General features: G+C 35.5%; 1 protein-coding gene across 1 annotated transcript; it reads left to right on the top strand.

Annotated features, from left to right (window-relative positions):
* Positions 1-1,698: 1,698 nt before the first annotated feature.
* Positions 1,699-2,031, top strand: LOC108945389 (uncharacterized). Its single transcript, XM_018771326.2, has one exon. It carries the CDS (start codon positions 1,699-1,701, stop codon positions 2,029-2,031), a length of 333 nt encoding a protein of 110 aa, XP_018626842.1.
* The last annotated feature ends 11,222 nt before the right edge of the window (positions 2,032-13,253 follow it).

A 13,253-nucleotide genomic window follows, 5' to 3' on the forward strand; every position in this document is an offset into this window, starting at 1 on the left:
CCGGTTGAGCGCCGGTCGCGCTCCCCGAGGTCGGGCGTGACAAAATCATTCTTTCAAATCAATCCCGAACCACTCAAACTCCAAAACCAACCTAGGATGCAAATCGTAATACTTCATATGAAGTTACTAAAGACCTCAAATCACTGAACGGAATGTCAATCCTCAAAACGACTGATCGTTACAAAAGGGTCGAGTAATTTCTGAATGGGAGGGTTGAGCTAACATAACAACTCTTTTTAAGGGTTAATATGGGGTATGATTTAAAGAAAAGGAGGGGGGATTGAGGAAGGGGGGGGGGGGGGAGGAGATGATAAAAAGGAGGGGGGTATTTTCTTAATACTACGTGAATTTGAAAAAAATAAAAAATAAATTTTAGGATTTAAAATATCCGAAAAATATATCTGTTAATGGACAAGTGACAAGTGTAGGAATGATCTCAATTAGTCATGACATGAGCAATTATGCTATCAACTTTAAATGGAGGATATAATTATTCTATTTCGTATAGTACACGGGCAGTTTTAGTTCTTTTTCGGACAAAAATAAAGTCCAAAAAATGCACGAGTTTAAATGAAATAAATTAGTTTTATTTAAAATTTCAAATGCGACATGCTTAGTATTTAAAGAAAAAATTACTCTCTGTCAGCTGGCCCAATATTCCAACCAAATTGAAAAAAACTATCCGAACTGTCAGTCCTTAAATAATTTCAACCAAAACTAGCCCAAAACAAAATATCTACCGAAAATAGCTCAAATGTCATTTTGTAACACAAATAATTTTGCTAAAACACAAAGACAGATCAAACTTTTTGAGACACTAGACTTGAGCAATATTCTAATATTCTAATTCCTTTAAGTTACAATTTAGAGAATCGAACACCTTAATTCGGTTTAGAAATCACTATTAAACGTTAGTTTGTTAGATTGCGTTGAAGGATTAAACTGAAAATGTCACGGGCAACCATTGAAGCTTAGTTAAAGCTTGAATTAAAAAATTTGGGTTTTTAAAATGAGAATTTATTTTGAATGGGTGTTGTTGGAATAAATTGGGTATATGTCAAAGAGTGTGAATCTCAATCTCGGAACATTATTTTAATTCCGCGTTTTACATTCTTGCCGCCAAAGCTAAAATCAACACAAAATAGGAAAACAATTCCGAATCCCATTTTAAGCAGGCAAGTAAAATTCTTATATGCTCTATCTACTAATAGACTACTACAATTATATTATAGCAAAAAAATCCCATTTAATTGACGCTTTTTAAATTCTTGTTGCAAACCAAATTCACCAAGGAATAGGAAGAAAAAATTTGGCAACTTCCAAAACGTTACTTCCCTTTCCCTTTCCGATTTCCAGTCCCGCGTTAATTAGGAAAACTCACTCTCTTCTATATATATAAACCCCTTATTCACTCCATTCCACAATTTATACTCCATATTAACAAAAGTTGTCTGTTTTAGTGTTGTTTATCAATGGCTGAAATGTACGGAGTTTCTTTCTACAGTGAACAAATAGAGGTTACTGTAACCAAGAACGCTGACTGGATTTTGCATACCGTTGATACTACACAAGCTTCTTATTGGTCTCGATATCGAGTGGCTCCCGTATTTCAATCCATAAGACAAACAACCAGTTGCTCTTCTCCAACTTTGTGTAGGCCGACGTTGCCTTCTTTTTCAACTCCTACACAAAGATTCCATGCCCGGTTACCTCGCACAATTTCTGAGTAACCCAAATTTCACATTCGTTGGTGTCTGGGTTGAGGGAGATGCTGAGAAGTTGATGTGTGATCACGGGCTTTTTGTGGCGAATACTGTGGATTTGAATCGACTTGAATTGTTGTATTATGGAGAATATGTGTATGGAAAGATGGGTTTGAAGAGAATGGCAAAAGCACTACTTGGGAAAGCCAGAGGATGTTACTTTGAGAATTTGAGCTATGAACAATTTGAATATGGTGCTATTGATGCTTTTGTGTCGTTTGAGATTGGAAAGAAATTGTTTAATGCAATGGCAGAGAGAAGGAATTGAATTGCCACTATCAGCCATTGAAATTCCATTATCAGCCATTGGATTGCCATCATCAGCCATGGCAGCTGCTACAAGAAAGCTAACTAATATGCAGTGTCCCAATTCATTTATACATTGAATATCAGAAACAAAAATAACATATTTTCTTAACTTGCTACAGTCTCTTCTGCAGCGATATAACATACTTTAATTCAAAATTTATCAAATGAGAGTTCCTTTCCTCAATAAATGAACAAATCAACTGTACAATGCTATCTCAGGCCACTTTCCTCACAAGCCTCTGAAACGACAGATGTTAGGACAAAAAGAAAAAAGAACAAGAAATAAAAACCTATACCTACAAGTAAACAGCTAAATAAAATATTGCTTTCAACATACAACTGATCTTACAAAAAGTAGGTAAATAAAAAGAGGAGAAAAGGGTATATTGAGGGCGTGAGAAAGGGGGAGAGAGGAAAGGGTTTCCAGCTTCCTTGATCACACTTCACTGCTTACAAATAAAAGTGAAGAGATTTTGAGCAGGATAACACAAAGACGAGCAAAACTTAGTATATTCATCTTATTGGGTCACAGGTCATCACCAAAACTGGACGATTTGATGGAGATTTTAGGTTGTTTGAATTGAAATATGAGTCAAATTTGAAGTACACAAGATAACATGTAAGAAGATGATATGTGTATCTCCGTGTAAATCTCCCGTGTATCACTTGTATATTAAATATGTATCTCTTGTGTATCTCCTGTATATCCATGTATACCTTGAGATCATGTTAGCTTCATATATCATATAGAAATTGTTTAAACGCAATTTCAACTACGAATTGACTCAAACCTAGTCCAAAACACTCCAATCTTTCTCAAATTTTATATATTGACTCATCTATATATTTTTAATGATTTTCAACCATACCCATTGAAAAATATCCCTTTTTGCTTAAATTTTTTAGATGTTACATATTTTTTTCTTTATTTTTCATCACCTTATTTGCTACCTCATCCATGAAATTTCCTTTCCGTCTTGCATTTATTGTTGTTGATCATGCTTAAAAATATGGAAGGAGATCTATACGTTGATTTTCGGAGGGAAAGAATCCTTATTTATCTGCGATTTTTAATTTTTGAGCAGCAACAAAAATAATTTTCTATTGTTGGGAAGAAGCTACAAATCCAACAAGCAGAACCAAAAGCAAAAGATTAAGTTTTTCAAGACATAAATATCCTTACCAATATATTTATGTTTTAGCAAACTATATTTCATTAATTCAACCCATATATCTCTCAAATATAAATAAAGCCTTTCCCCCTTCCTTTTTTTTTTTTTTTTTTTGTTTTAACTGTACTTAAATTAATTTAAAAACTTGACATATATTTTTATATCTAAATAAACAAAACACATAATTAAATTCATTTTAATAAGAATATTTAAAATTATTTCTCCATTTAAATAATACTAATTGTAAAATAAATCTTAATAATGTCCTTTTCGTAATTTGACACTTCAAAACACTTCTCGAAAGGATTAGCATATTTTTATCAAATACTAAAAAGAAAAGCAGCTTCTAAATGAATTTTCCAAACACAAAGTGCTTCTCTTCAAAGTACTTTTATGAAAAACTATTAGGATAAAAGTGCTTCTTAAAATATGCAGTTTTTAAAAATTTGGTCAAACATGGAAGTAATTCCTAAAACTCTTAAGTAAATGCTAAGATTGAAGCATAGAAGCATTCAAGAATATCTTCAAGACCTTCATTGGTCATAGTGTTCCCCAGCGAGCAAGGAGCCGAAGATGGTGAAATAGCTAAAGCCTCATCTTTTTTTTTTTGGTAGTAATAATTTATTTTATTAAAGAGAAAAAGCACTAAGCTAGTGGTTCAAAACATAGTTAAAGTTGTGCAATCCACCATTATATCTAACAAGGCATCTCTATCCTGCACAAAAACTAGTTGCACCAAAAAGTTAGCAAGTAAATAGCTCTAAACTTAAGGCTAAGAAAGTTTATCTTTTACCTTAAAAAGTTATCCTTTCCAACCAGACAGCCACCATAAGGCTTCGGATATAGTACTCCAAATTTTGAGGGACCTTTTTGGTAATCTGATCCGGTTCCAGAACATAAGAAAATATTGAGTGGAAACAAGGCATAGTCCAACTAATGCCAATTATAGCATTATTGTACCATATTTTCTTTCAAGGTCGACTGATGATGTCAGTAAAAGACGGCATTTTGTTGCATGATTTCACTGAAAAAGGATCGTTTGGATGTCCTCGTCGTGTTCTGGAGTCCATTTATGGATGGTTTAAGGAGATGTTGTTGAGCATAGATAACAAATCACAAGTCCTAGGCACTTCCCCATCATTCAAATTCCTTCTAAGAGAGATTCCAACCTTGAGCAGTGAAAAATCAGCAATCACTGCATTGTGAAGGGAGGAGTGCTGTAGATTATTCTGGAACTGGTCTCTGAGAGGTGAATGAACCAACCATGCGTCCTCCCAAAATCCAGATTTTTCTACCGTTACCGAGGAGAAAACAAAAATTTTCAGAAAATTTACATCCAAGAGAGAGGATATGCTTCCATGTTCCTCTACCATGTGGGGCATTAGAATCATTGCTGAACCATGGATTTTCAAAAGTAAACTTTTCCACCAGTAATCTCCTCCAAAAAGCATTTTCTTCCTTGTTGAATCTCCAGTGACATTTCAGCGATAGGCTTTCATTATGGCGCTTCAATTCTTACTTCCAAGACCCGACTCCAGTTTCTCGTGACATTGTTCCATTTATTTTGTTTGTTGTCACTCCATAAGAAATCTTTTCTCAGCGTGTCTATACGCATCAATATTGCAGATGGAGCAGATAAGAAAGAGCCTCATAATTTTCTCATCTACTTTATATCTTGCCTCAAAGAACTCCGGACTTCAGCCTTAGATGATTCTTTCTTCTTGCTCTCAATACAGTCTTTCGTGTGAACCATATCCTAAGATGTTTCAAATTCTTGGTACTTCTAAGGCTTGTTCCTTGTTCTTTTGATACTGAGCCGTTCAAGTTGATGTAAAAACAAGTTTGAAAGCAAAGAAGGAAGAGAAGGTAAAAGGAAAGTCCCACTATGCTATATGAGCAAGTCCAATGATATGGAACCAAGAAAAACTGCAACAATGTCAGCATGCAAAGGGAATACATACTAGTAACAAAGATTCGATTTTGGGAATGTTATTTGAAAATAGCTGAGCAAGTTTGCCTCTTTTACCTTCGCTGAGTTTTAAACAAACAAAGAGACTAAATAAATACAAAATTGTAGTAATCTCATGTGGTTACTATCACACCCCAAACCTGGCGTGACCGGCACCCGGTACCGTACTGGCCCGAGCGAACCACACTGTAACTCATGATCGTTCGACGAAAACAAGAACATACATAGGTTGAGTTGACAACTCATTCCTTCTGTAACTATCATGGGCCAACATGACCACAACTCATAATATATACCTGTAAGTGGGCAAATTCTGTATCAACGAACCATCGTACTTAAAATATAAATAAACACGGACCGTAGAGGCCTCTGACATATTGTACATAATGAACCCGTATCTACAAAGCCTCTAAGAGTATTTGACATCTAAACATGCTCGAAACAGGGCCCCTGCCTACCCATAAGTCTGTAACAAAACTTCAATACGATGACTCATAGACTCGACTACACTCCGATTGAAGTGGAGTCTTACCAATCCTTCGTTGAATGCTAACCGCATCTACTATAAGGGCTAGTCAAACTAATTACCTACACCTGCATGCATGAATGCAGTGTCCACGACAAAAGAACGTCAGTACAAATAATATACCGAGTAGGTAAGGCAAAACAAAAACATAACAATAAGTCAACATCAACGAGAAAGATAAGAATCAAACTGAACCTCTAAAGTGCCACCGGAGGCCATGATATGTATTAATTATACTTATATATTTAATGACTCTATTGGGACTGTTATCCATATCGTAACATGACTGCCCAACTTATCAACAGTAATTGTCCGACCGGCCGTAGCTCCGTGGTAAATGAAGATGCATGACTGCCCAACCGGCCGTAACTCGGTGGTAAATGCATAATTGCACAACCAGCCGTAGCTCGGTGATAAATGCATGACTGCTCGACCGATCGTACCTCAATGGTAAATGAAGAAGCATGATTGCCCAACCGGCCGTAGCTCGGTGGTAAATGAAGATGCATGAGTACCCAACCGGTCGTAACTCGGTGGTAAATTAAGATACATATAATATTACATTATGAACATTAACATCTTTCTCGTATGCCTCAATAGAGACTTAAGAATATACTTAGAAATGCTTTGAATTATATTTCACAAAAATGAATAACGTAGACATCCTTAACTACTAAGAGTAGAACTATATATGGAAGGACTTTACTTTTACGTTTTTTTACCTGGATCATACCAAAAGAAGGAAGGATTAGCCTTAACATATCTTTAATATCATCTTCCTACTTATATTTGTGAACAATCTTCTCTACCCCTCAATCTCGAACTACTTCCGACTTAACGATGGTACACGAATTCGAAACAGCTAAACGAATGTATACTTGTCATGACTAACCCCTTTGTTCGCTTTTGTTTGTCAAAGTTCCATACAGAGCAGCCCCATTTTATTCAATTTCATATCATTAAAAATATGGGTTTAAGTGAAGAATTTCTCTATTTATGGCCATGCACCCACACAATAAAAGTCATGACTTTATCATTAAGAAATTGGCTATAAAGACGCCACCAACATAATAATTTGTACTAGTCACTTATCGCTCCTTGCTATGCAGTCACATGGTGACATCCTTGTCACCTTGTAATTGTCCACAAATCCTTATCCTAAAGTATTACTATTAAAATATTAATAAATTATTGTACCATATAAAATTAAGACATATACCAATATTTTATTAAAATATTCATTTAAAAATATATATATTTTATCAACTTCTCATTTTTCTAATCTCATATAAAGAGTACAAATTTTCGTACGCTTAATTCTCAAAATGATAAAAATATAACCTTCTTTCCTTGTGAGAAAATAATTTCTATCTTTCCAATAAAGAAAATCTTATTTATAAACTTTCAAATATTATGTGTATAATCTAAAGCATATCCGGAAGTAGTAATATTAATAACTATATATAATCGTATTTTTAAAATTTTTACAAAAATGTTCCAGTCAAAAGAAATATCATATCAAAATGTATCTAACAATATCAAGGTTGTTAAACTTATGGGGTCTTACAATAATACTACCATAAATCTTCTATAACCTCATGAATGACCTTGATTCCTTCACGCTCATATGGATTACCATGACTCATCCTAACATTAAAGTACGAGATGTTACACTACTAGCATTAGAAACCCCCTTTTTCATTCTGCACGTGTAATCCTCTAGGTGCACACTTAATGACTCATCACCAAAATTTACACCTCATGTATATAAGTATCACTTTCTGCTCATTCATATATATGGTCCATTTGGAATAATAGTCATCCAATAATTTCGAACAATTTACGTACATCCACTACAATTTTCCACTTAATTAAGTACATACATAATTAATTTATGGATCTCATTTCACTTGAGTACTAAATACTTTTAACATACTTCATATACCTTACTATCATGGTCATGTGGTATATCACTAGTCCATAAATACAGAGTATTATAGCTTTGGCTATTTCATTCCAAAATATCAAACTACGACGAAACTCATTTTCTTTGATTTGTTTTTCCTCTAACCTTCACGACACTTACTTACCACTTGTTATAAATAACATAAATGCTTATAACATCAAATATAATCTTGGCGTTGAACTTATGTCAATTATCTTACGACAAATCCAACATACAAAATTACGGGATATAATATCCTTTCCCTTTTTAGAAACATTCGTCTTCGAATGTTAACTCTTAGACACTTACAAAAATTTTGCAGAGTCTCCTCTGTAAGCTAAGCTAAAATCCTTTATCTGAAGTCTGGACTATTCACAACCTTTTACATTTGAGTATCTCGTATTTTCGTCACCTTTACCTTACTTACCTTTCAATCTTGCATCGTATCTTCTGTCGCTTTCATAACCTCCCTTCCACATAGGTGGAAATTACATCCACGCCTTAAAGCTTTACTGTATTACCTCTACCTCTGGTGCATATAAAATCTGGCGGAAGCTTGATACTAACTTCTTACGACTCAGCTCTATTGAACGATCTAGAAACAAAAGAAGGGTAAAATTTCATAAATGCCCTATAGCCTCTCAATTATAAGTGTAAGGTGCAACACACCAATAAGTGAGACTCTACTAGGCATGGCTTTATAGATTCCCTAGGACACGACCTGCTCTGATATCACTTTGTAACATTCCAAACCTGGGGAGGCGTGGCTGGCATCCAGTGTCACACTGGCTCGAGCGAACCACTCTATAACTCATGATCGTTTGATGAAAACTAGAACATACATAAGTTGAGTTGAATGAACTCATTTTTTCTATAACTATCATGGGCCAACATAGCCACAACGGGTAATGTATAAATATAATTGGGCAAACTCTGTATCAGCGAACCATCGTACTTAAAGTATGAATACACACGGGCCATAAAGGCCTCTAACATACTGTACATAATGAACCTATGTCTACAAAGTCTCTAAGAGTATTTGACATTGAAAAATTCTCGGGACAGAGCCCTTGCCTACCCATAAGTCTGTAGCAAAACTCTAATACAATGACTTAAAGACTCGGTTGCACTCCGATTGAAGTAGAGTCTTACCGATCCTTCGCTGAATGCTAACATCATCTACTATGAGGGCTCGTCAAACTGATTACATACACCTACATACATGGATGCAGCATCCACAACAAAAGGATGTCAATACGAATAATATACCGAGTATGTAAGGCATAACTGAAACATAACAATAAATCAATATCAATGAGAGAGATAAGAATCAAACTGAACCTCTAAAGTGCCACCGAAGGCCATGATATATATACTAATTATACTTATATATTTAATGACTCTCTTGAGACTGTTATCCATATCGTAACATGACTGCCAATTGATCAGCGGTAATTGCCTGACCGGTCGTAAAACGGTGGTAAATGCATGACTGCCCGACCGGCCGTAACTCAGTGGTAAATGTAGATGCATGACTACCCAACCGGCCGTAGCTCGATAGTAAATGTGTAACTTCCCAACTGGCTATAGCTTGGTGGTAAATGCATGACTGCTCGATCGATGAAATCTTGGCGGTAAATAAAGATGCATAAGTTCCCAACCGGCCGTAGCTCGGTGGTAAATAAAGATGCATGACTTCCCAACCGGCCGTAGCTCAGTGGTAAATGAAGATGCATGACTGCCCAACCGGCTGTATCTCGGTGGTAAATGAAGATGCATATAATATTACATTATGAACATTAACATCTTTCTCGTATGCCTCAACAAATACTTAAGAATATACGTAGAAATTCTTTAGATTACATTTTACAAAAATGAATAACGTAGACATCCTTAACTACTAAGAGTAGAACCATATATGGAATGACTTTACGTTTACGTTTATTTACCAAGATCATGCCAAAAGAAGGAAGGATTAGTCTTTAACATACCTTTAATATTAACTTCCTACTTGTATTTGTGAACAATATCCTCTACGCCTCAATCTCGAACTATTTCCGGCTTAACGATGGCATCACGAGTTCGAAATAACTAAACGAATGTATACTTGTCATTACTAACCTCTCTGTTCGTTTTTGTTTGTCAAAGTTCCACAGAGATAAGCCCCATTTTATTCAATTTGATATCATTAAAAATATGGGCTTATGTGAAGAATTTCTCTATTGATGGCCATGGACCCACACTATAAAAGCCATGACTTTATCACTAAGAAATTGCTATAAAGATGCCACCAAGATAATTTGTACTAGTCACTTGTTGCTCCTTGCTATGTAGCCACGTGATGACATCCTTGTCACCTTATAATTATCCAAAAATTCTCATCCTAAAATAGTACTATTAAAATATTAAAATATTAATAAATCACGGTATCATATAAAATTAAGACATACACTAATATTTTATTAAAACATCTTTGTAAAAATACATATATTTTATCAACTTCTAATTTCCTAATCTCATATAAAGAGTACAAATTTTCATACGCTTAATTCACAAAACGGTAAAACGACAACCTTCTTTCCTTGTGAGAAAATAATTTCTATTTTTACAATAAAAAAAATCTCATTTATAAACTTTCTCATATTATGTGTATAATTTAATGCATATCTGGAAGTAGTAATATTAATAACTATATAAAATTATATTTTCAAAACTTTTTACAAAAATATTTCAGTCAAAAGAAATATCATATCAAAATGTATCTAACGGTATCAAGGTTATTAAACTTACGGGGTCTTACAATAACACTACCATAAATCCTCTTTAACCTCATGAATGACCTTAATTCCTTCACGCTCATATGGATTACCACGACTCATCCTAACATTAAAATACGGGATATTACACTACTAGCATTAGAAACCCCCTTTTCATTTTGCACGTGTAATCCTCTAGGTGCACACTTAATGACTCATCACCAAAATTTACTCCTCATGTATATAAGTGTCACTTTCTGCTCATTCGTAAATATGGTCCATGTGGAATAATAGTCATCCAACAATTCAGAACAATTTATGTACATGCACTATACTTTCCCACTTAATTACTTACACATTGATTTATGGATCTCATTTCACTTAAATACTAAATACTTTTAACATACTTTATATACCTTACTATCACGGTCATGTGGTATAGCACTAGTTCATAAATACGGGGTATTATAGCTTTGACCGTATTTTATCCCAAAATATCAAACTTCGACGAAATTCATTTTCTTTGATTTGTTTACCCTCTGACCTTCACGACGTTTACTTATCACTTATTATAAATAGCAGAAATACTTATAACCTCATAAATAATCTTGTCCTTGAACTTCTGTCAATTATCTTACGATAAATCCAACGTACAAAAGTACGGGATGTAACATCCTTCCCCTTTTTAGAAACATTCATCCTTGAATGTTAACTCTTAGAGACATACAAAATTTTTGCAGAGTCTCCTCTGTAAGCTAAACTAAAACCCACTATTTATCTAAAGTCTGGACTATTTACAGCCTTCTGCACTTGAGTATCTCGTAACTTCTTCACCTTTACCTTACCTACCTTTCAATCTAGCATCGTATCTTCTTTCACTTTCATAACCTCCCTTCCACATAGGTGGAAATTACATCCATGCCTTAAAGCTCAATTGTTATACATGCACCTCTGGTGCATACAAAATCCAGCAGAAGCTTCATATTGACTTCTTACGACTCAGCTCTATGGTACGATCTAAAAACAAAAGAAGGGTAACATTTCCTAAATGCCCTATAGCCTCTCAATTATAAGTATGGCGCACAACACACCCATAAGTGAGACTCTACTAGGCATGGCTTTGTAGACTCCCTTGGACACGACCTGCTCTGATACCACTTTGTCACACTCCAAACTTGGTAAGGCGTGGCTGGCACCCGATGCCGTACTGGCCCGAGCAAACCACTCTATAACTCATGATCGTTCGACGAAAACTAGAACATACATAGGTTGAGTTAACTGAACTCATTCCTTTTATAACTATTATGGGCCAACATGGCCATAACTCATAATGTATAATTGTAAGTGGGCAAACTTTGTATCAGCGAACCATCGTACTTAAAACATGAATACACAAAGGCCGTCAAGGCCTCTGGCATACTGTACATAATGAACCTGTGTCTACAAAGCCTCTATGAGTATTTGACATCGAAACATGCTAGGGAAAGGCCCCCCTGCCTACCCATAAGTCTGTAGAAAAACTCTGACATGATGACTTATAGACTCGGCTACACTCCGAATGAAGTGGAGTCTTACCGATCCTTCGATGAATGTTAACCTTGTCCACTATGAGGGAGAGTCAAACTAATTACGTACACCTGCATGCATGAATGTAGCATCCATAACACGATGATAAATGCATGACTGCCCAACCGACCATAGCTCGGTGGTAAAAGAAGATGCACACGAAGTGCAGAGTGTAGTATGAGAAAAACCAACCCAATGTACTTAATAAGTAACAAGACTAACCTTGAGTTGAAAGCAGTGATGAGCTCAACCAATACAGTCCAAATACAGAATTTAATGGAACAGAAATAACAAGAAATATGACAATAATATCTTAGAGAATCTCATAATCCTTTGGTACACAGTACATAAATGTAGATATGCTTTCAGGTTTTATAATTAAGAACAATACAGATAAAATATGCCAAGTATGACTGATATGAGGAATATTACATCTCTAAATCTACATGTCAACGTGCATGTCGCATGTGATACAGCATAATAAAAATCTCACGTACTCACACTCTTAGAGTACTCAATCTGACTATCTCAATTCTCGCTCATCACACTTAGTCACTCAGCACTGTACGGTACCTACGCTCACTGCTGGTATGTCAGACTCCGGAGGGGTAGCGTGCAACCCGATCCCATCATGTCTCAATAATACCTACTGCGGCGTGCACCCCGATCCTATCATGTGTCAATAGTACCCGTTGTGGTGTGCAACCCGATCCCATCAATATCACTCAAAAACAGGTCCTCGGCCTCACTCAGTCATCAATCTCTCTAGTTTCTCGGGCTCACAACACTCATGCCAATCCGCCCAAAACAATGATACATGATGTGACAATAAATGATAACAGAGACTAAGATATGATATGCAATGATGAATGCGACTGAGTACATAACTACAAATTAAGCAAATAACTCAACAGCAAATGAATGACTGTTGTGGGTCCCAATAGTACCAGCACATAGCCTAAACATGATTTCTAACATAAATCACAGCTCAAATTCTTTAACACATAGAGTATAGTAATAATATTCAGATAAGATGACTACACGGTTCCACGAAATTGACTGAGTCACAATTTCTATGATGTATGCCAATTTGCCCATCACCTAGCATGTGCGTCACCTCAACACTGATCACACAACACAAAATTCAGGGATTCATACCCTCAAAACTAAGTTTAGAAGTGTTACTTACCTCAAGCCGTGCAAATCTCTACTCCAATAAGCCCTTGCCTATAATCAACTCAAGCCGT

Source organism: Nicotiana tomentosiformis, chromosome 12 (genome assembly GCF_000390325.3).
Source record: "Nicotiana tomentosiformis chromosome 12, ASM39032v3, whole genome shotgun sequence".
NCBI lineage: Eukaryota > Viridiplantae > Streptophyta > Magnoliopsida > Solanales > Solanaceae > Nicotiana > Nicotiana tomentosiformis.

Excerpts from the sequence above, each read along its gene's own strand:
- LOC108945389 (XM_018771326.2), top strand. The coding sequence starts at position 1,699 with ATGCCCGGTTACCTCGCACAATTTCTGAGTAACCCAAATTTCACATTC.